At 40.4% G+C, this 24125-nt stretch overlaps 2 protein-coding genes across 5 annotated transcripts in view; both read left to right on the plus strand.

The window, feature by feature from the left end:
- The first annotated feature begins 1090 nt into the window (after positions 1-1090).
- hmgn3 (high mobility group nucleosomal binding domain 3) lies at positions 1091-10337 on the plus strand. Of its 2 annotated transcripts, none has more exons than XM_078275304.1 (6): positions 1091-1234; positions 3593-3643; positions 3937-3966; positions 5997-6047; positions 6513-6608; positions 8941-10337. In XM_078275304.1, the coding sequence occupies exons 1-6, from the start codon at positions 1220-1222 to the stop codon at positions 8980-8982; spliced, it is 285 nt and encodes a 94-aa protein (XP_078131430.1). In that variant the 5' UTR covers positions 1091-1219; the 3' UTR covers positions 8983-10337. The 2 variants fall into 2 exon arrangements, with proteins under 2 accessions (XP_078131430.1, XP_078131429.1); XM_078275303.1 differs by having other exon boundaries at positions 1093-1234; positions 6510-6608.
- Positions 10338-14200: 3863 nt separating this feature from the next.
- phip (PHIP subunit of CUL4-Ring ligase complex) overlaps positions 14201-24125 on the plus strand; it is a 47196-nt gene continuing 37271 nt past the window's right edge. For all 3 annotated transcript variants that reach the window (XM_078274553.1, XM_078274555.1, XM_078274554.1), the window contains exons 1-7: positions 14201-14661; positions 14775-14833; positions 14919-14948; positions 15099-15158; positions 19065-19215; positions 19465-19563; positions 19869-20029. In XM_078274553.1, coding sequence (XP_078130679.1) covers positions 14622-14661; positions 14775-14833; positions 14919-14948; positions 15099-15158; positions 19065-19215; positions 19465-19563; positions 19869-20029 — 600 coding nt within the window. In that variant the 5' untranslated portion in view covers positions 14201-14621. The remainder of the gene's footprint in view (positions 14662-14774; positions 14834-14918; positions 14949-15098; positions 15159-19064; positions 19216-19464; positions 19564-19868; positions 20030-24125) is intronic.

Below are 24125 nucleotides of genomic sequence, written 5' to 3' on the forward strand. Positions count from 1 at the left end.
ATGGAGCATCAGCCATGATGGACCGATCCACATTTTTGTCTTTGTCTTTGTCACTCTGTATCAGCAGATGCCCAGAGATGAGGTGTCTGAATAGGTATCAACAGAGAAAACTTTAAATCAGTATCCTAGTGTTAACACATTACAGTTCAGTTTCAAAGACACAACTTATTCCTCTCTTCGTCTTCTTCTTTCTTTTTTTTTTTTTTTTTAAATATACATGTTATAATAAACAATTTCAGAAGTGTTAATTATGTGAGAGACAATTCAAACAAATAATATATAGCCTCCCAAAACACATTACAGGCTACATATTAATACACTATGGCATATATCCTGGTCTAAGGGCTTAGGCTCTTTTATAGTGTTCTTTCTAGTTATTAGGTGAATTTTATTCTGACTTTGCTGGATAATTCTGGTCTTAATAGAGAAAAAACTCAAATGAAGCAGTGCATATTAAATGTACTTGGGCACAATTTAGCCTTCAACCTAGTACATGTACACCTGTCTGATGCTTTACACTCCCATGAAAAAAAGTCTGTATCATGTAATTATTCACTCAGTGGTCTAATTTGTCTGAATTTATAGTGACCTTATTCACTGTATTGTTTGACTAGTATCGTGTTCCTACAGGGTCTGGTGCCTCTGCAGTGATGGGCTATTGGTTGTGCAAAATGTTGTGTGTGATTACTCCAGTTCTTTACAGCAGTGGAAACCCTACAAGACACAATGCTCGCCAGATTTTCTGGAGCTCTTCTATGGCCGACATTGTGCCATTGTGCCCATTTTTCTGGTCCTTTGTGTTTTATTTACAACGTCTCTCTCATCCTACATTTCCCAGATCCACCGAGAGTCGGCCCTGCTTTCATTGGCCTGTCTCCACTTTTCTCTCTCAGCCATCGCCGTCTGGTGGGATCTGCGCACAAAGAGCGCGTAGCCAATCACAGACGCCCTCTGATAAATCTCGGCCAATGTCCGCTGGCCTCTTATTTACATAGTGACGGGACGAGCCAATCAGGAGTCAGCACAGGAGACGATTTGGACTCCTCTAGCCAATGGCTGCGGGAGGTATAGAGTTTTGGGGAGTGCATATAATCAACATATTATCGAAGGTGCTTAGATATTGATCCTGTATTTCGAGGTAGTTCAAATTCGCCTCTACTAGACCTTCGAGTTTGACCTTAATCTTTCCGTGCTTGGTGGAGAATAATTGACGGGTAAAATGCCGAAGAGAAAGGTGAGTGCCGTCTGTGCCATCCAGCTCACTTTACTGTAGTTTTTTTCTGTTCTTGCATTTGAGGAAAATAGCAGTGCGCGATTTCTGTGGCGCCGTCGAGGCAGGTGAGGTGATGCCAAAGTTTCAGGAAGCGTCTTTTCGTCCGCAACCTTTCAGGTGTATTTAACACGTCTTTTGAGTGTATACGTGAGATTTTATTATAATCATTTTTCTCTTTACATTATAAATGTCCCTGTGTTCATTTCAATGGCCGTTCCTGTGGTCGTTTTATTTGCCACTGCTTGTCCACTGTGCGCACTGGTGAATGTCAGACGGACCCACCGGATGGATGGATGCGTAATTCCCGTAGGAGACGTGCGTGATGATAATTCTTCGAGGCGCGTTTCACGCATATATGAGATTTATTGATATTGAATAATGTGTACTCTTAACCGTAAAAAGATGCCCACTTCCCTGTCTCATTTTGGTTCTCCTGTGAGGATGAATGGTAGGCGCCAAGCCGATTGAACAAACCCAAATCCAGACGGAGAGAGAGGAATAAAGAAAGAGGGGATCAGGGACAATTGCCGCTGTGTTAAAAGAGACCGTGGCACTATCTAAAAAGCATTGCACGACGAGCTCCAGTGCATTGTATCAGTGCATACATGGAAATTGGCTTTTCTGCCATCTATAAACTGCCATTGTCTGCGCAGATTCGCCTTTGAGGACAGAGAATGGGGGGCCTCTAGGGGCGGAGGTCGCCCACATGCAAATGATGCGATTGCCAACCTGCAGGCTTAACCAACCTTTTTTTTTTTTCCATGGTGGGGGTGGGCTCTCCTGTACACTGTCCTTACCTGGCTGCAGTCTGAGCAGCAGCCTATATACCATATTGATGATATGATGATCTGAATGGAGGCTGACAGCCCTCACGGTGTGTTGTTTATACTCCATCATTCTTTAGGGAGCTCAGTTCTTGGCATGTAAGCAAGGTGCCTCCATTAAAATGGTAATCGCCACATGTCAACATTAGATAATATGAAATTGCATTTGGTACAAAACGCCTACATCAGTGGTTCTCAAAGTGGGGTCCGGGGACCCCCAGGGGTCCTTGATGGGGTTCTATAGGGGGTCCTCAACAAAAAGGTAGGGGACCCTGGGTCAAAGTCTTATCAGATGGGGGTCCGTGGTGGCGTGTCACTTTAGGGATTCTTTAAGCTTAAAACTAGGGGTTCGTTAAGTGAAACATAGGTTAACAGTTTGTTTCTATTATTTTAAGAAAAATACAAAATCATGAATAAATTCAGAAAATACAAAAGTAATTTTAAATTATAAAAAAAGACATCTCATAACTCTTTTGTTAAAATCCTCAATATATGAATAAAATATTTGAATAGGCTACCTGACCATGTATTAGTAAATCAGTGGGGAAAGAATGTGTTATGTTGTGTGCTCTATTATGCTGTTTTTGTTCATTTGTATGTTTTTATTATATGCACTGGACTTTAAAACTAAGTTTTGTATTATAAGAAAAACTAGTGTTACACACAGGGCTGTAGGGTTATTTTCATTATCAATTCATCTGCTGATTATTTTCTCGATTAATCACTTGGTCCATAAAATATATCTAAAATAGTGAAACATTTCCCAAAACCCCAGCTGATGTCTTCAAATTGCTTTTTTTTGTTTCGACCAGTATAGTCCCAAACCCACATATTCAATTTAATATCATAAAAGACTAATCAGTCTCGCAAATGATAACAAAAGAGAAAGTGGAACTAGTAATTTAGTTTGTGGCATTTTTGCTAATACAATAAAACAAAAACGCTTTATGGATTATCAAAAATAGTAAAATAATAAAAGACAATTAACATTTGATCACAAAACAAAATTGTTGCAGATAATTTTTCTGTTGTTGATTAACAACTAATTGTTTCAGCACACAAGTACACATTTATACACATTTACTATATTATTATTATTATTATTAGTAAGTGTGATATCTGTCCATGAAGTTAGGAGTTTCTCTATAATAAAAAAGGAGCCTCCAGCATTTTTCATGTCAGTTTGTATCCTTCTGACCTTTTCTGAAAGCTGCTTAATGATTAGCATTATTTGTCTTTACAACTCATCCTGGCTACCTTTATTACTGCACAGAGAGCATGAACTATATATACACATCTAAACAGAGAAACCCCCCTTGTGAACCACATCTCATATTTAAGAACTAAAATGTATTGATGATGCTAGATAAAAACAACCAGGAAAAAAAAAAAATTGGAATCACAAAATTGTTAACTGTAGAGGGCTCATACGATGTGTGAGCACACACACTTACCCTGGTAACGGTCTCTCCATTCCTCGTTGCATTTCCTACAGTCTCCAGAGGGACCTGAGGGCAAGGAGGCCTCCAAAGTCACAAAGCAAGAGGTAAGAGGTATTCCGTGTGTGTTTGTGTGCTGTGTGTGGGCGTGCAGGCGTGTGTTTGTGTGCTGTGTTTTTATTGTACTAAGTGATAGAGTGTGTGTGTGTGTGTGTGTGTGTGTGTGTGTGTGTGTGTGTGTGTGAGAGAGAATAGACACATGACAGGTTAATGATTAGGACACTTGTAGCAGTCACCGAGCACTCACGATCAGCCCGCAAAGGTACAACTGATATCTGTCTCTCTCTGTCACTGTCTCTCTCTCTCTCTCTCTCTCATTGATCATCCCTTGCTCCGGTAGCCCCCCAGAAGGTCACAGAGATTGTCAGCGGTAAGTTCCGTTCTCCCCTCCCTGTCTTCACCTCTCTCACTGTCCTCATCCCGCCTCAGTTTTGTGGGTTAGTACAGTAAGTGTCATATTACCAAGGCTCAGAGTAAAGTCCTCTCCCAGTTTATGGATTTGATCATGGCAATTTACAAATTCCATAAACATGTTCCCTGAGGATTTTGTCTGGCTTGGTACATTTGTCTTTTCTCTGTTGTCTTTGTCCATCTCAGTCTGGTCTGTTGCAACACCTTGTTCAAGTGTAGGGCTGCATGATTAAAGGGAAGGCTCAAGCCGATACACGTTGGTGTATTTTTAATGTCTTGCCCTGTTAATTGAAGGCCTTTTATCACTTTTTGTTACCAACCTTTAGCCTGGCCAGTCATAATTATTCCTCCTTTCCGTAGCAGTGATTGAGTTTAGAAAATTATAACAAAAAAGCATTTTCTTCCTAATTAGATCCCTAACTAAAGTTGACTCGACAGTAACCAAAACTATTCATAGAAAATGTTCAATTTGCATTAAAAATGCTCAAATTGTTCCCCCAAATCCTGGTAAAGCTAATGATTATGGTTATTTACAATAATAATATTATCTAGCAAATGAATCATTTGGTTATAATTTTGATGTGATCATGCAGCTCTGCCATACAGGCCATATGTTTTTATCTGTGTTGTACTTTGCATGTTGAACCCATCAGTATTGAGTCTTTGCATGTGTTTGTACATTTGCATGTGCACTTTTAAAGGAAAAGTTTAGAATTTTGGGAAATATGCTTATTATGCAGCTAGCAGCCAATTAGCTTAGCTTAGCTTAGCAAGACTGGAAACAAGAGGGTGACAGCTAGTTTGGCTCCGTCCAAAGGTAAAAACTACCAGCACCTCTAAAGCTCACAAATTAACACAGCAAATCTTGTTTGTTTAATCTGTGAAATAAACAAACTGTAAAAAAGACAAATCGCCATTTTACGGGAGACTATTTCTTGGCCAGGTGACCTGTGGAGACCAGGAAGTCACTGTGCTAGCTGTTTCCAGTTTTAATGCTAACCCTCTCTTGGCTGTAGCTTCATGTTTTAACGGACAGACATGAGAATGGTGAGAAGAAGAAAGAGAATAAGTGTCGGCTATTTCCCAAAATGCCAAACTACTCCTTTAAGCTTTTAATGTGACTGTACTGATGTAAACATGCTAGCTGTAAATGTTGTGCATGTTTCCTGATCTGATCTAATTTCCTGGTTCTTTGAATGCCTTCAGCGGTCATCTTATAAACATGTGACTTTTTTGGCAGCAAATCAGCACTGCTATGTTGGTTATCGGCTACTATTTGGACTACGTGTCAAAAGTATACTCTTCCTTGTGTTTCTAAATTCTAATATGGTCGGCAATTTCCTGCACCTAATTATAAATGTCAAGCCCCCCCATCCCCCAGCGTAAGAAGAATTTATGTCTTTCATTTATCGTCTCATGTGTGTCCGTGAAGAAAAACAGAGATATTTTGAGAAAGAATCACATGATTTAATTTTGTCACAGCAGTGTTACTGTAGCTCGTGGCTTCAGGCTAACAAGGTCCACACTCAGCGGCCTGGAAAAGCTCTGCAGCAAACTTTCTCACACCGAGTGGCCAGAATTTGAACTCCCATCTGATATAGTCATTGTTCAGTGGTCTGAGGTCCGTTCATTTTGAAAAAAGGCAGGTATTTAAAACTACTTTGCACAGGAATATTATCAGATCCCATTGCTTTATAGGAAATATGGTACAAGTACTTGATTATTATTAATATCTACAGTGGGAGCCAGTACAGCCTCCATGTGTTCTGTGTCAGTCCCAATGAATGCTCTAAGCAGCTCTTGTGGCTAAGGTAACAGGACTTTAAACAGTACAGAAATGTCTCTGTAAGTGTAAAACAGTGAAGTGAGAGGAAGGGGAACTAAATACAAATTAAAAATAATAATAATATAGATAACATGGATAATATTTATCCAAAACTGTGCACTGCTCAGTTGGTCAATCCTAAATAACTTCTGCTTAATTTACAGAAACCTGCTCCACCCAAGTCTGAGGCCAAGCCCAAGAAGGCCATCGTCAAGGTAAAGTACACACACACACACACACACACACACACACACCCTACAATGATTTATTTATATCCCCATGAATTTGCAACAGTCCGAGGCACTCGGTTGCCCCTCACTACTCGTTCATGTGCGTGACCAAGGCCGCTGGATGTGGAAAACACAGAAACGCATACAGCTCCTCACATGCAATCAGACTTTGCAGTTACACATACAGTATCCAGGGCTCATTCTTTCACCCTTTTAAAAACAATACAGGAATGTATTAGTATTTACTTTGAGTATTGGTTAAATATTATAATAATTATATATTTATTTTTTTAGTTATTTTTGGTCAAAATGAGCAAAAGACAATGAGCCTCACATGTAGATAGATCACTTTGAGGTTACAGTGGAAATATTTTCCAAGCATGATGATATGTACCATCATGTCATTTTTATGCAGTTTAATGCAGTTTTCTCCTTTCTTGCATGCAGAAGGTGGCAGACGATAAGGGGGCGAAGGCAAAGAAAGGCGGCGCTAAGGGTAAGAAGGATGACGGCCCCGCCCAGAACGGAGAGACCAAGACCAATGAGGTATGAGGAGGGAAAATTAGAAAGAAAAAAAACATGTTGATGAAAGAAGAAAACATTCAGTCAGACAGACAAGAAAATAATGATCTTTATTCCCTTATTTTGTCAATTTGTGTATACCATGAACACACATACACTATATTTCTCCACTGCATTGCCACACTTTTTCTTACCACTACACATCTCTTTCGACTCACACGATGCATGCTGACACACACACACACACACACACACACACACACAGATCTACGTGTCTCGTCCGTCTGTCAGAGTGTCTTCCAACAGAAGCATGGCTCCCTCCCTGATGTCAGTGAGAGGGCAGAGTGAGACAGTCAGAGTTAAGGGTATGGTCGAGTGTTTCTAATCCATCTCGAGTGTGTGTTTGGACACTAACTTATTCAGAAAAATTGTATGTTATTGTGCAAACATTTACCCAGTGTGCTTTGGAGTGCTGTGGCGTGTCCGAGAGAGAGAATGAAGGAGACCGTAGTGAGTGAGAGAGTGAAGAAGAGAAGAAGGGAGGATGTCTGGCATTTTTTTCGCTGTGTGGAGTGAAGTAGGCCAAGGACAACTTTTAACCCATGAGCAGCAAGGTTTTCTGTTCGTCACAGCTGTGAGGTGAAATGTGATTGGCTCACTGTGTTTCCACTGTATGGTACGGCTCTGCTCCACTCGACTCACTTTTCTCTTTTCGTTTTCCACTGCGGATAGTACCTCCTCGGTGTAGGCGGGATTCTCAGCTGAAAGCCATGAAACGGCCATTACATCATCTTCCACCCAAGTCTCTGAATCCTTTCATTGGCCACCAAACAGAGGAACGTCTGCACTTCTCAATTGTACGGCGTAGTTTTGCATGGTGCCTGAGTGAATACAATTTTTTTGGGGACGCGCTATTGACGGTAACTTAACTATTTAAAAATGGCAGGTTTGTGGAGGACGTCCCGTGTTGCGCTAGTAACGATTCTCTCTGACCAATCAATGGTCTGCATTGTTTTAACTCCACCTTCTTAAATTGTCTCAGCTCACTTAGAACCTTGGCTGAATTTATCATTTGTGAAATTGTAAAAAGGTTACACTAATTTGCAAAAAAAGGTTGTGATAAAAACAGTACCAGGTGCTATCCCAAACTTTGCTAATGGAAAACCAAACAACAGTGAATCGAGTAGAGTCAAGTTGTACCATGCTGTGGAAAAGCAGCAATAGACTGCTGGCTTCACCAGTGGTCAGGCAGAGGAAATAAAGAGATGATTTCTGCAGATACTAGAGGAGTTACGGGTTTCAGAGCAATTTAGTGAAAATCTTAGCTATGGAGGTTTAATAATATCACATAAGCCAATCATGTGAACACTACAAGATTTTAAGTAGAGAAACATTCACTGATAATCATTGATAATCATTTGAGCTAGCAGCTTGAAGCCGGACCAATCATCAAATTAGGTGAGTGGTTACATTTTGTACTGTTGATAGTTTTGGTTAATTTGCTGAGGTTTGAAATGTCCATTCCTGAAACCCCAATACAATGGAATTGGAACTACCTTCTAGTCCAGAACTACCTTCTACCAGAGATATTGTCCCAATGATTGTTGACACATTTAATTTCCAGAGTTGGAAATCTTAAAAACTCAGTACATAAAACCGGAACTATCTGTCACAACAATCAGTAAGTGGACTACAGTCCATGCTCCAGATTTGAAGGTGTTAATAAAAAAAGACTCCATAAACCTGCTTCTTGGAACAAGGCCCAGGTTTTCAAAGTAAAAAAAACAACATTGCAGCTGTTCTGTACATATTACATTTTAAAGTAAACTCTTCTCTGAGTAGCTACATTTAAGAAAATAAATAGGCCAATGCAATTCCTGTATCATACGTAAAGGAATAAATCAACATTGAAGAGTAAGATGAGAAGATCGATAACATTCTCCTGGCTGTATGCTACATATGAAGCTAGCGCCAGGAGATGGTTAGCTTAGCAGGGAGACTGGAATCCGGGGAAACAGCTAGCCTCAAACATAGCTCTGTCATCAGTTTTTGTACATATTACACAAACCAGTTATAACTTTTTTATTAATGAGCTTTAGAGGTGCTGGTATGTGTTTGTTTTTTTAACTTTTGAAACAGAGCCAGGCTAGCTGTTTCAACCTGTTACCAATCTTTCCAGTTCCAAGCTATGCTAATCGCCTCCTGGCTCTAGCTTCCCATGTAGCTTACAGACATGAGAGAGGTGTCAAGCCAAGCAAAAGTTGTTGGTTTCCTTTTGAGGCTAGTAAATTCCAATCCGCATTGGAACCTACCTTTGGCATCGTTGTGTAACTCTTTCCCCTCTTCTTCCCTCCAGGTAACTGAAGCAGCGGAGGAGGCGACTGAGGAGAAGGCGTAAAGACACGGGCGCGTCCATGACTCGTCCCCTCTGACTCCATGGCAGCAAAGCATCTTTTTTTACTGACGATTTTTGTACCATGCTGAATTTTTTTTAGACTTGTGATAGTAGAGACGGACAACCAGCAGCCCCTTTTCCATATATTCACACTACTTTTATCTCCCTTACCTACAGTATGTTTTGCCCGGAATTGTCCTTCCTCCTCCATTCTGTATTGCCACATGCCTCTCAGAAACAGAAAGACAGAATGAAGTGTTTGGTTTTGGTCGAATAAGTCTTTTTTGCTTAGGAAGTTTCCTAACTGAGTGAAATGACCCGGAAGTATCTAAGTGGCAGCCACGATAAGAGCTGGTCGAATTCTCTAAATGCTAAGGAAAGTTGCTTCAATGCTTCCTTTCTTATCTCCTTGAGGATAGGGAACACTGGACCATCCTTTACGAAAGGAAAGGAGTTAATGCCGTCCCACAATTCCTTGCGGCAGCAACATTTAAGTGACGCACCATTCAGCCGTTCACGAAAACAAACACACAACATGGCCGACAAGGTACGCAAATTATCATGTAAGTTACTGTATATAGCCTGCTTGAAACAGTAAGAACTCACAGGGCGAAGTATCTAAGATGCACTTTTAATAGTCTATCTTCGGTACCGTTGTAGTTTCACCACGGCAGATCCACGTCAATAACATTCGCCGTTGCACTAATTACGTAGCCTAAGTGCAGTCGGATTCTCTTAGCACCGCGGTTGAGATTTCCCAACGATTCTCCTTCACATCTTTCTTTGACCTCATGACGTTTTCCATCTAGTTTTTGACTATTCGACCGCAGCCTTTTTATCAGGCGGCTGCAGATGTTCTTTTACTTGCCTAAAGGGGGCCGTAAACACGACTGTTATGATCTCTAAACCAGCATAGTCTCTATGAAAGATCATTATTGTATTTGGCACTCTGACTATTTCCCCCCTGATGGTTAAGGTGAGGACTTGTGGATGTATATCAGCAGTTCAGATGCAGAGCTACAAGAAACCAAGTTCATAGTCGCCATGGAGAACATCTGCAGCTTTTTAAAAAGATCTTAGTTTTTTAGAATCACCACCAGTGTTTCACTTAGCTCCTTTTTGTATGTGTGTGCCGGAGTGAATGTGTTTGTGGGTTTGACTTTGTGTTTGACTTTATTTCCCCCTTTATTTTTATTTTTACCCCCCTCCTGAGCGCCTTGTCCTGCAGCAGAGTGACATAGCAATAATGAGTGGTGCTTCTGTTCTAGACGGCTCTATTGGCTTTGGACCCTCTGGGCTTCTCTGAGTTTCATCCTGTTGGGAGAATATTTTGAAATAAAAGGAAAAAGTTGATGTCACGTGGCAGTTTTTGTGTGTCTCTTCTCTTATTGATGTATGAAACTTCTATATATATATATATATATATATATATATATATATATATATATATATATATATATATATATATATAATTATATTTGGACAGCTGTGTCATATGTTGTAATAGTCACTTGTATACTTTAATTGTATGCATTCACCTATGCTGGGTTTTGTAGTTTGGAAAACTCTGAGACAATGTGTATGCATGTAGTATGTGTTCTGCTTGTGTTTGAGAGCTCCTTTTCACTGTTTAGAATTACTTTTTAAACCAACACAAAGCCAGTTGTGTGTGTGTGTGTGTGTGTGTGTGTGTGTGTGTGTGAGGTCGACAGGGGCACGTGGCTGTGTTAAATACAACTGCTGTGTCAGGAAGTGAATGGTCAGCATTTGCCAGAGTGGTGGGACCGACAAAACCATACAGTCTCTTCATTTAGGGACAAACTAAGTCACTCACACTTGTGGACTAATAATGTGGAGCTGTTTCCTTTTTTTATTTCTGTGGAGTTGTTTAGGGGGATGATGTCTGAATACCACCAACACTGGAGAGGACAATTTAAAAATGTATTATCAGGAGCCGAATCCAACAATATGCTGCCTCTTTTAATATAACATACCAGCAGTCGAAATGTGTGCAACAGTGCTGAATACATAAAAAAAAATCCTTCACTGGGATGATCTGGCCTTTGAACCAAAACCACTGAATTCAGGGTGATGCTGCACAGGTATACAGAATTGATTATTGAAATCTTTGGGCAACCATGTAGACCTCAGTAGCTACAAGAACACCGTGACAGTGAAATATGATCAATGTTTACACCACGGAAAGATCCATCAAAGCTCTTGGAAAAGCTACAACGGCAGCAACGACAAGCATGGTTCATAGAAGCTATAACTTACAATGCAAAAGGCACATTAAGACATCAGCTTCCTGGATTAATGTGTGTGTGGCAGTTCTGAGTCATTTACACAGGAAAGGACTGCTCTAATCAAATAAATTGAAGGAGCTGATGGGATAACATTTCAATGGAGTTGTGTATGATTTCATGTGACAAATAAAAATGGATTCATTGATTGATTGATTGACTTATCCAATTCTTGTGTATTACTGTATAGCGAGACATTGCAAAAAACGTTTGATAAAAATTGACAATTTGATAAATATTATTGAAGCTCACATGGTTTCAAAATAATAGAAAATGCAATAGAAGTTGATGTCCAAGGTGGTTATTTGCTCATTTCAGGCAAGCTCATTATTTGCTCATTTCAGGCAAGCTCAACACACTGTTACAGAAAATGAAATGTGTAACTGATCACATTACCTTTTTGTTCGTAACCTTTGACTCCTCTGTGGCCCTGTGCACAAATACGAGCTGCAGAGTGAGGTTGCCTCCTTGTGGCCGTGTCAGCCAGCACAACAACAACAACAACAACACTTAAAGTGGACATATTATGCTTTTCCGTATTTTCTGTCATATATACAATGTTATAATGTTGGATTTTCATGTTAAACGTGGCCAAAACTTCAAATAATGAGGTCAACGTATTTTAGACAAATCTCTGTGAGCTAAAACGCTCAGATTTCCAACTGTTCTGAGCGCTCCAGTTTTCAACAGTTTTTTTCTATTCTCGGCTAAGTGTTAGGATGACAAGGTGATATGGAAGGGACTGACAATGGCCTAAAGATTCAAACCTGGCCTTACTCCTTGCCACAATGTCTTTCCAAGTCCTAAAGCCTGTGAAGTACAGATTTCAGGATGGTCTAGTCTAGTGGTTGAAGAGACCATTCTTAAGACGGTTGACACATCTGAGGTGGCACTAAATCCCTGACGGCTGCAGGGTTGCTGTACAGCAGTTGAACTTTGAACTCTGAATTCCTTGCAGCAATTGAGGCGAGTATAGGCAAAAACAATAGTAATTAATCAAGCATTCCTTTATCAATAGGCCTGCATTTCATTACATTTCTGTAAAAGTGCTTGTCAGTCAACTGTACTTGTGATTACACCCTATCCAAATCCATGGGAGTATTATGTGACAAATTTAGCCTGACGTGACATTAACAAATTTGACACAGCTGACCTAGCTGTATTAGTGGAGGTCAACATACACATGTGGGTGCAGAAAGGGCAGAATAGGTCTACTGCTTCCTCACGGAGTAGAGAATAAGCTTACCTATCTGCCAGAACACTTTTGACACCAAAATAAAAGTAGTTACTGGATGCTCACATTCTCTGTGTAACTCCTGCCTATCTGGTACAGTGTAAGTATTATTTGTGGTTGACACTGCCAAAATGAATCCATCAAGGGCTAAGCAAAGCATACTACAACAAAAATGACGTTCACAGCACGGAACGGGATTTGGGGAAAATGTGTGGACTCCAAACTGTCAACAAACACACTGTTACAAAACAAATACCAGTTCAGACGTGAAATGGCTATGCATATAAGATGTATATGTTGACATATTCATTTGATTATTCACACCTTCGCTATTACAAAGAGACTGAATGAAATGATTCCAATTAAATGGGCAGAACAGTAAGCTTCTGTTAATTGATGTCTTACATGTCTGCGTTTGAAAATTACATAAAAAGAGAACTACGTCACAGCCAACTATTTTTTTTTTTTAATTTTCATCCAAAAAATAAAACACATTTTCAGTAAATAACAGAGGCCAATAATAAGTCAGTCATCTGTTCAAGTTTTTATATCATCAGCTACATCCCAGCCACAAACTCATCTGTTACCTGATGTCTCTGCCAGGGAGTTAAGTGAGACAATTGCTATATAAATAGGAGAATGCTTTTTATACCTGTCAACCCGTAGCCTATATGTCTATATTAAATAATGCTATTGGGTCAAACAATCTACATTAGATATGCTACAATGATAAAGTGCTAGGAATAATCAATTATTAGTATATACACCATATAAGCACCTGCACACAAGCACAGTGTTAATACTGAGGTGAAAAGAAAATAATAGGGTTGAAAATGTGTGAACAAACAATTCAAGGCATACCTTGTCAGTGTTTTCTGCAATTAGGCAACTTATACTTTTATTGATTATCTTTCTTCAAATAAAGGAAAGAGTAAACGGTTTAAAAGGTCTGTATGAGACTGGGAGCTTATGTTTTGTTGGTCACCTCCTGAAAAACACATGTAGGCCTATTTAATAGATAAAAAAAAAAAAGTACATTATTTGTGTACAAATGTACACAAATAATATCACCACATTATTTAAATGTAGTAAATAACACCTTCCTTTTTCACAACTTTTTAGTGAACCGTAGAGGAAGTGTGCTGTGTGATGTTGATATGATGTTATTTCCTTGATAATATTCCTTGATTATCTATCTTGGATAAATGTCTCATTGCCATTAAATTCCTGTAACTCACGAGGTTTCATTCATTTAGCTGCATTCCCCTTCTTCTCCAACCCTTCCCCCATTTTACTGCCTGGCAGTATTTGGAAGAGAAATGGACGACTTCCCCACCAAACGGCTCCCAGAGAGAGTGGGTGTGTTAGCTAGACACCTTGTTACACAATAACGACAGAGTAACAACAAGCGAGGCCAATGAGAATACACAAAATGAACACATCTAGCTGTATTATTTAATCAAACCTAGCTGAATCGGTTAGCTAGTTCGGCTGTAAATCCCCCTCAAACACGGTAGCCATGTTCTACATCCGCAGCTACAAATGAAGAAAAATAGAACAGGAATTGCGTTGTATTAATCCGCAAAAAAAACAACTTTAAACTTTTGATATAAAGGTCTGTTATTATTTAAACGTGATACATGTCATTTAGCTACGAAGCAACAGCCATTCTGCAGCAATGTGTCCTCTCCTACAGCAGGCTGCCATTTCTACCTCCCCCTCTACGGTGAAACAAACACACCACTTGTATTCTTCCGCAGAGGGCTTGCGCTTTTTCTTTTGAGGGACTGGGGGAGGGGGTTTAAAACAAACATTTCTCCACGACTGACCAACCGCCACTAAAATTTACTCCAAACAGATAGTTAGCCCAAGAATAACTTGGCGGTTGTTTATTTGCTCGTGGAGGACGGTGTTTTGCGGGGTAATCCGTACATCGCGCACTAATTGTCGCTTCGCGGAGAAATACTCGACGCAGCCGGGACTTTATGTTAGCGGAGCTGAATGGAGGCAGCCTCTCTTCCTGGTGGATAAACAGTGACAGCTACAGGGCAGCCACCTAGACCCACCACACAGGCTGTGGCGCTGCCCTGGCAAACAACACCAAAATGGCTTCAGACAGTACACACATCGCGCAGTTGACTTCTGGTGAGTAAAGGAGATCGGAAAATATGTCATGGTTGTTTTAATTTCCCCACAATTTCCTCGGTGCCCTCTTCTAACGCAGCTCCCGTCCTCTTCTCCCCCTCCAACCATACCAGAACTGTACTTCCTAATAGCCCGATTTCTAGAAGCTGGACCGTGTCAAAAAGCAGCCGAGGTTGGTGTTTTTGCATTTTAGGACAATTTATAGTATGTCCGGAAATGTCATGGGGTGTAATTTTGTATTTTTATCCGATTTTCAGACCCTGATAAGGGAGGTGGAGGAGAAGGAGGTAAGCAGTCAGCAATACGAGAGATGCTTCTCTCTGCACTGTACTTAGTGATGTTGCCTTTTCTCTGATTTATCATTTTACTGTTTTAAAACATGACTTGATACATTTATAACCTGGGTGATCACAGTCCACACTATTTTTCCATCTCAGCTGCTACCCATAAGGCTGGACTGGACAGGGCAGGAACACCCCGGGACGTACGAAAATTTGGTAAGGGAGCTCTATAACTGAGGAAAAAGTTTTTAGAGAGCAAAATAAAAATTGAATTTCCCGCAATTTTTAAATCAGGTGGTAAAGAAAAAACTGTAAAGGACTTTGCAGGGCGAGCTGGCTGCAAGTTGGGGCCGTTCAGGGGCACCAAAGGGTCGGGTCCCAGCCTCCTGTGCACCGTGGTGTGCGAGTTTGGTGCCATGCATGTCCAAAAGGTTGTGATAGTTGTTGTAAAATGTGTGTGAAATGTTGATACGTCATGAGTGTTGTGGTGTAGGAGCGCCAGGATCCGGAGGAGGGACTCCCTGCGCCACAAGCCAGAGAGAGATGGAGGCGCTCTTGTCCTGCAAGAACCATCATTTGCGTGCATGGGTTGAAAACACACAGGGGGCAAGAGTTAGAAAACAAGAGTTGTTTAAAGAGAATATAAACAGTATATTCAGTAAAGCCGGAGTTCCAGCGCTCGTTTGAGTGGAGGCTGCTGTCCGGTTGTTGTGGAGTCATTTTGGAGAGCAGTTTTTTTTCGGGGACTGTGGTGCAAGCTCGGATGGAAGAGAAAGAGATCAGTTTATGTGAAGATGCGAGGTAACGTTGAGCTGGTATCTTATAATCGCTCTATTAATTGACATGCTAATTGTCATGTAAACAAACAGGGCTCGCCTGAAAGCGCCGTTACGCATGGGGGCGTGGAGAGAATTAATCATCGCTTACACGTTTATTTCTTTGCCAGTCTGCCGAAAGTGTAAGCCCCACTTTTGTTTTTGCTATTTTATTTAATTAAAGTTTTATTTTAACATGAATACAAAAATAATGACCCATGGCCTATTTAATCTGCCAATACCTACATTTTGTAGATTTGTCCTCTCTCTCTCACACACATACACATTCAGACAGATGAGCATCCGAGACGAGATCGCTTGAAGTGTAGATTCACCGGGATGTACATTTATAAGTATAAGAAATTATTGACAGTGTCTTTCCGCCTGCCTGGCTTTTTTTTCTCTCTTCCTGCTTGGCTCGTTCGGCTCTCCGTCCCTCCTCCTCCTCCCATTCCCTGCCGTTCAGCCTGCCTCCTGTCTATTGTGCATAATTTCCTCTATTTCAAAAAAAAAAAAAATAATAATAATACTGCCGACGGTTTTTAATTATTAGACCAAATAGAAAGAAGGATGTGTAGAGGCAGGGGCGCTGGATGACGGTTGGATATGTGTTTGTCGGGCGGTTGTAGGTTGATGTCTGGGCTGGTACAGAAGGGGGTTGGGCAACAATGAGGAATCAACGCTGCCTTCAGTGATATTGTAATCATTAACGGTATTAATTGTGGCTAATTAATTAAGGCGAATTCATTATATGCATCATTATTTAAATATCGCGTATGAAACCGATCAGAAACACAATATACACATATTGGACCCGAATGAAAAGAGCAGCCTGTCAGATTATAACCGTTTTCACAATTCATTCATTTTCATTTTGACCTAATATGATGAGTGGATTTCAACAATGGGTGTGTTTTTCAGTTGCTAGAGCTATAGCCTACGTTAAAGATAATATTGTCTTGAATCAGTGCTATTTATTGATTTTAGAGCAGTGTATTAACATGGGAGGATGTGATGATTGTACAGAAGGTAACTTGCAGTCCTTGTGTACAGGGCCATGTGCTTTCAGGCGGTGCTGTTGTGGCTGGGGAAGTGTTATCCATTACCCTTAAAGAGCAAGTAAAATGGAGCAAATTGTTATTACACATCACTCCGTTGTCTGGTGTGTGTGTGTGTGTGTGTGTGTGTGTGTGTGTGTGTGTGTGTGTTCGTCTTGGCTCTGCGTGTACCTGAGAGGGGCTTGTGCGCTGATATGTGCTTAGAAACACTGATCACGTCTCTGAACTAGCAATGATGTTGAAAGCAATTAGGGGGTCATTAATTGTGTGTGTGTGTGTGTGTGTGTGTGTGTGTCACAGAGAATAAGTGTTACTGTCAGTGCTCAGATAAAGGAATGGACTAAATGTGTGTGTGTGAGTGTAGTCATTTTTTAATTTCAGGCTTATTTGACCTCGTTCTGACATTTTAATGAGATGTGTCTGAAACAAAGCTGATTACAGCATTTGTGATTTAGAATGAATACATTTAAAATAACCCCGCATCCTGAAATAGACACGTTTATCTCGCTCATCCTGCGGTGTATATCGCTGCTATTCCAGTCACCCAGTCACTCAGGCGTGTGTGTGTGTGTGTGTGTGTGTGTGTGTGTGTGTGTGTGTGTTATTTCTTCAGACATAGGGCCATGCCGGCGTGTGTGTCCCCATGTGTCAGTGGAATTAGAGAGATACACTGTGTTTATAATAGTGTGGCTTTCATCCAGCTTCATGCCTGTGTTGCATGCCCCCCCCCCATTCTCTGCTGTTTTACTATACTGGATGTGAACTGTATCCATATCCATTTAAAAGACAAACATTTTAGCTGAATTACAGTAATGTTCATTTTGTTGCAGATGCCATTTTTTATTTAATTTTTTTTATCTTTCTTCATTTTGTGATATAGATATTTCATAATAATCATTTTGTCAGAGTGCTTTTGTCATGTGTTTGAAATTATGATAGTTTCAGAGTTTGGGAGCAAATGTCATTGAATAAATCATTTGATTTATTTTGTCCTTATTAGCCGTACTCGGTTTATTTCCTTGGAAAGCATATTAGTTGGAACCCTCAGAGAATAGTAATTGAATGATTTTCTAAAAGGGCACCTTTACTTCAGACAGTTCAGCAAACCAGCAGGCATTTAGGGCAGTGACCTTGTTTTTCGCTTCTCCTTATTATGCTGAAAATACATTTTTGTGTGTGTGCTTATGAGTTTGTAACTAAATAGACTCAAGCCACAGAACAAACCTTTTTGTCTAGAGGCCACAGTTGCTTGTAAATACTTATTTATTCCCTTTTATATTTTCCAGCCAGTGTTTTTTTTTTATAGGGAAGGCAAGGCAGCTTTATTTGTATAGCGCATTTCAGCAACAGAACAATTAAAAATAATTCCATTTTTTAAAAAGGATAAAAAATGAGAATAAAAGTGAGTATAAGAAATTAAAAAAAATGATTTAAAGAAAGGCAGCATCAAAAAGAAAGGTCTTCAGGCGTGATTTAAAAGAACTGAGAGTTCAGTTGCAGCAGACCTGCAGCTTTCTGGGAGTTTGTTCCAGATATGTGGAGCATAAAAACTGAACGCTGTTTAGTTCTGACTCTGGGGACAGAAAGCAGACCTGTCCCAGACGACCTGAGAGGTCTGGGTGGTTCATAGTGTAGCAGCAGATCAGAAATGTATTTTGGCCCTAAACCGTCAAATAATAAACCAGCAAAAGTATTTTGAAATCAATTCTTTGAGGGACAGGAAGCCAGTGCAAAGGCTTCAGAACTGGAGTGATGTGATGAAGTGATATAATTCATATTGGAGGGAATAATCATTTTTGTATCGTTATTCTTATTTTCATTGAAAAATATGAAAATAATAATAAAAAAAAATTAAAGTGATTTGCCAGGATCTGTACAAAACAAAGATTGATTCTTTAGTCTGTAGGATACGGTTTGAAGGCTGGGACGTCTCTGCAGCACCACAATACTTAGAATACTAGAATTTTAACACATATTTTGCCTGTAACTAATATTGCACCCCTCTTGCGATTTGGATATTTCACCAGTCCATATAGCGATTTCGATAAAATGAAATAGATAAATTGTGCAGCCCTAGTTTGATGTCCTGACACATCAGCATTTGGCAACAAATGAGCACGTGTCTTTCAGTTTCCCTTTTTACTATACCACCCTGCTCCCTTCTGACTGGTGTTTTGTCATTTACCACTCTGAATACAAACTGAGCTTTGTGTGCGTGTGTGTGTGCGTGTGCGTGTGCGTGTGTTCAGGTGAAGCTATACCGGCACATCAGTCCAGACCACCTGCTGCAGGTCTGCTCCAGAGTTTGTCCGCTGCTGGAGAGTGAGCTGCCTGCCAGTGTGCCTGGACTCAGCAGCCTGCTGGGGGCCGGCAGGCAGAATCTTCTCCGCTCCAGCAAGAGTGAGTGGATACATAGTACATGTGCACATGAGCTACTTTAAAGTACACACATGCAAACACACCCACTCAGGCTACTACATTTCTCTGTCCGTGCACAGTGACAGACCTCATGTACGTACATTATTTCTTGTGCTTATGCAAATGTAAGTGCATGCATATACAGAACAAGCTCACATAGACAAGTCATAATACAAACCGTATAATGTAGTGTGTGATTGTGTGTCTTTATGCATCTTTTCTTTTCTCCAGGCTGCAAGAATGTTGTGTGGAAGGGCTCAGCGCTGGCCGCGCTGCACTGTGGACGACCACCGGAGCCGCCTATTATCTATGGGAGCCCGCCTAATATTGGTAAAGAAAACACTTACATTTTTGCAAAACAAAAGATTACATTCAACTATTTTTTACCCTTTGGTGTCTTTGATATTCAGGTTATGAGTATACTGTATCATTGCTTGCCAAGGTGTTTACTGCCTGTAGCATTTGACAGTGATTTTGTTATTGATTTGCTTCGGAATCACAGTTATTCACCGTCGTGCCCATATCTTTGAATTTTTTTATTTTTTATTTTTTATTAAATGAGTGGGTTTTCATAGATTGGATTTCTTTACGTATTACGATGTCTTCACCTGCGTCTATCTTTTCTCGCCATCCAGTCGAGACGAGCTTCGGCCGTCGACTGAACGGCTCCTACCGTCTCCGGCAGCTGCTGCCCACGGCTGTGTACCTGCACATGAAGATGCACAAGAGGATCCTGGGACACCTGTCATCTGTGTACTGCGTCACCTTTGACAGGACGGGACGACGCATCTTCACGGTAACACCACAGTCTTTGCGTGCGTGTGGTGTCATGGTGTGTGTTGTTTTGCAGCTTGCGATGCCTCTTTGTGTGTGTGTGTGTGTGTGTGTGTGTGTGTGTGTGTGTGTGTACTGGTGTCTAAGGAGCCCATTCAGAGTGATTTCAGTCACATTGTTGTGCTCTAGTGTTTGTTTAGAGTCACCACTTGTATGTTGTGTATGTATTTGATTTAGGGCTGTCAAAATAACGCGTTAATTTCGATTAATTAATCTGAGAAAAAATAACGCGTTAAAAAAAATAACGCAGATTAATCCATTCCATATTGGAGTTTGTCCCAGAGCCGTTCTAGCCACCATTCGACTGTAAAATGAAGGAGGGAGACGAGAATGTTCTGCCTGGATTAATTGGAACATTTACTTGTAAAAATCTTCTTCCTGCCAACCCTGGCTACCGAAATCTGGTGCCACTGATATGTCTGCACTTCTCTCTGCTGCTCTGAAACAGACGATACAGGCAACACAAACACCGCTGCACGTGACGCTAGTTAACACTATACTCAACAGCAGCTAACGTTAGCCTACCGTTAGCTAGTAGCTGGATTAAACACGGTTAAAATGCTGACAGCTAACGCTAAACGGTGTAAAGTTTGACTGTGTTTTACTGTAGAGGATTCAACACCGGTATGTAACAATCTGCAGCTGCCGTCGGAGAAACAACACAGACGGTGCGTTCAATGAAACTGGTAAACTACAGCCTCGTGGTGCATTTGAAGTTATTGTAAATGTCCTTTTCCCATCTGATGGTTGTTTTTGTCGTTCAACAGCAATTTACTAGTGAAATAAGTTATTGTTATACATTATTATTAAATCATTTAATTTTGACCATATGGCCTTAGCAATAAACAAGCCGTTCTTTAATGTCACCAACTGTTGTTTAGTACCCTTTTTCTTTTCGTTTCAGGCACCGTTAATTATGTATGCGATTAATTTCGATTAATTAATCACAGAGTATGTAATTAATTAGATTACATTTTTTTATCGATTGACAGCCCTAGTTTGATTCTTACAAGCTGTCTTTTGCTCACAAAGGGTCCGTATTCCCTGTTGTACCAGTTCTGGTAGGAGGTCATTATTGTTAACTTACTGTGGTGGGATGCTTTTACTGAATGACTCACAGCTTTAGACAAATTCAGCCTGCAAGGGAGTTTGTTTTAAAGATGGTGAAACAAGGAATTCCCCTGGCCTCTTTAAAAGGAGGGAGTTGACCTTTGCTCTCTGGATGCCCCTTGCATACCCTTGTATGTGCTGTCTTAGCTTCCTTTTCCATGTGGATGGGTTGGAGATACAGCACGGGTAAATGACATAATGTTGGTTTAATGTTTCCGTCTTTCTGTTTGGATCCTTGAGTCAAACACTGCCTGCTGCTAAACACCATTTTCAGCTTTCACTTAAATCTCTAAAAATGGCTGGCTGCTGAGTGGGAGGGGGGGTGTAGATTGACTCCCTCTGTCTCTCTTTTGCTGTTATCTCTCTTTCTACCGTTTTTGCACTTGCTTGCTGTCTCTCTCTCTCTCTCTCTCTCTCTCTCTCTCTCTCTCTCTCTTTTCTCTCCCCGTCCCTCATTCTGCGCTGCCCCTCCTTTGTTCCTTTCTCTCCCTCCCTCTCTCCTCTCTCCTCCCCCCTCTTCTTGCCATGTCTCATCATAACTGGAGAAAATGTTTCCTCTGAGGCGCTGGCTAAGTGCCAGAATTAAAATTCGTTCTTGGTCTCCCTCACTTTCTCCTTCTCCCTTTTTTCCTCTCCACTCATTTTTCTCTCTCTCTCTCTCTCTCTCTCTCTCTCTTGCTGTGCTTTCATCACAAGATCATTTTTATTTATATATTTTCTTGTTTTTGGATGTCTTCAGTCTTTTTACTCCGACTTTGCTGCAGTGGAAGACAGATTGATTGATTATTTTATTTAGCCTAAACATTCACTGTGATCATTTGTGATCAACGAGCAATTGCATGTAGGTTTAGTTAAACAGACACATTGATTTGTGTAATATATAGCTTTAGAAATGGCTGCAAGCTCATTATCACGGCTGTTGGAAAGGACAAATTAGACTAGCTAGGTTTGCATTGTTTGTCCCTGTGACGATCGCTAACATAAATTACATCTATAGCGACGAGGTAAGTTTGTTAGTCAAGTCTATGGCTTTTTCAAACACTGCACCGTTCAGGCCTGACTGTCATATTGGCAGTTGTTCGCCCATTTTGCCACACCTGTAATTTGTCCTTGAGCTTTTTGTTTTTCGGCATGCTCTGTTACTAACTACATGGAATCACATCAGGCTGTCTGACATGCACACTTGATAATTAGGTTAGGAAAATTGTACGACCACGTTTATTTCTAACGTGACATTTTTTTACCCTCAACCCTCCTCATTAGCTGACGTGGCTCTGTGTATTTCTGTCTTTTTCACAAGTCACATTTCCAGCTTGTACAAATCACACAGACTATTTATTTATATATATATATAGATAGATAGATAGATAGATAGATAGATAGATCACGTCACACTGGGTTTCTACATCTTGACACTGGTTACCTGTTGGTTTTAAACATTACGAAGATCGTAATCAAAGCACAGATGTGCCTGGCACTACGTTGAGTCACAAACTCTTTAACCCCTTACAAGACGGATCACAGCCAGAAATTTCCATGTCTTGATTAAGGGTCTTGATCCAGACTAAAGGAGTGTGAGAAGCTGCCTCTAGGCTACCAAATGTCTTATAGGCTTGGCTTTATGGATGATGGATTATTTATTATTATAGCCTTTTTGAAGCATTGTTGTTCCTTAGCTTGCAATACTTTGACTTAATTTAATAAATATTCTACTCAGAGGGCCTTCTTCTTAGTAGCTTACTCCATCTTCTTTGGTTCCATTCTACTCACCGCTAGTACTCACAGAGCAGCCCCGTCTAGCTCACACATCTCACGGTGCTTGTGTTCAAAGGCACGTCGAATGACATTCAGTACGCTTACCTGCTCACTGTTAACCCATCATTATGAATACCCAGATGCAGGGTAGAGTTTGAGGAACCTGATTTCCTCAATAACCCACATATCAGTCAGGAGAGTCTTCATTTAGAGTGAACAATCGAATGTATTCAAGTGTATGATGAAACGAAATTTTAAAAGAGTCTTTGGCAATTAGACCCCATCATGACGTGGTATATGTGGGGGGGGGGGGGTGGGGGGGGATGCCGGGATTAGTTTGGGATATTTCCCCCCTGGGGTCTATACACTGGTGGTGGTAGTGAAGAGAGTTGCTGAAGACTATGGCTAAGATAAGATAAGATAGACTTTATTAATCTCACACTGGGTGAAATTCCTGTGCTACAGCAGCTCAAAAGAAAACAAAAAAATGACACACATTTCAGAATAACACAAACACACATTAAATAGACGTAGGAGAAAAAAATATACAGAAAATATTATAAGAAATAGAAAAAATAGAATTAGTTATAATAATAATAGCATTTATACAAACATATTTACACTATAAACACCCTTATATAAACAGTATATATACACAGATGTACAGATGAGTAAGGTGCGGATGAATAGAAATGATATATTGCACAGTTTTAGGTGACACAGAGTAATAAATAAATAAATATGCATAGTGCAGAATATTGTCCAGTGATGGCTCATATTGCAGGAACAGCTAGCAGTGCTACATTATAATGTTGCATTAAAGAGTGTGACTGCTGCTGGGTATCACCTGTTGAATTGGCAATGCTTACTCTTACTTACTTACTCTAGATACTTTAAACTTCAGATATCCAGATAGCCAGATATCTTGTAAAGGTGTTGTTAGCTGCAGTGTTTACATAGTGTCCTTGCTGGTAATAAAAATTAGACAGTTTGTGCAGATGACGAACAAGTGCCTTGAAATGTTCGTTGTCACTGCAGACTAATCTATTTTCTGCATCTCAAGAAGCTCATTCCTTCCTCATTTTGTGTTCCAAGTCTGTCAGTGTGCTGAAAGTTGAAGGGCGCAGTGTGCCCAGATATATTTGAAAAGTCTTTTTGAACTTGACATGTTGAATTTGTCTTACTAGAAGTGA

The sequence above is a fragment of the Sander vitreus genome, chromosome 18 (assembly GCF_031162955.1).
Source record: "Sander vitreus isolate 19-12246 chromosome 18, sanVit1, whole genome shotgun sequence".
NCBI classification, from domain to species: Eukaryota; Metazoa; Chordata; class Actinopteri; order Perciformes; family Percidae; genus Sander; species Sander vitreus.

Excerpts from the sequence above, each read along its gene's own strand:
- hmgn3 (XM_078275303.1), top strand. Across the intron at positions 3,644-3,936 it reads CCAAAGTCACAAAGCAAGAG|CCCCCCAGAAGGTCACAGAG; the intron begins GTAAGAGGTATT and ends TTGCTCCGGTAG. Across the intron at positions 3,967-5,996 it reads GGTCACAGAGATTGTCAGCG|AAACCTGCTCCACCCAAGTC; the intron begins GTAAGTTCCGTT and ends CTTAATTTACAG.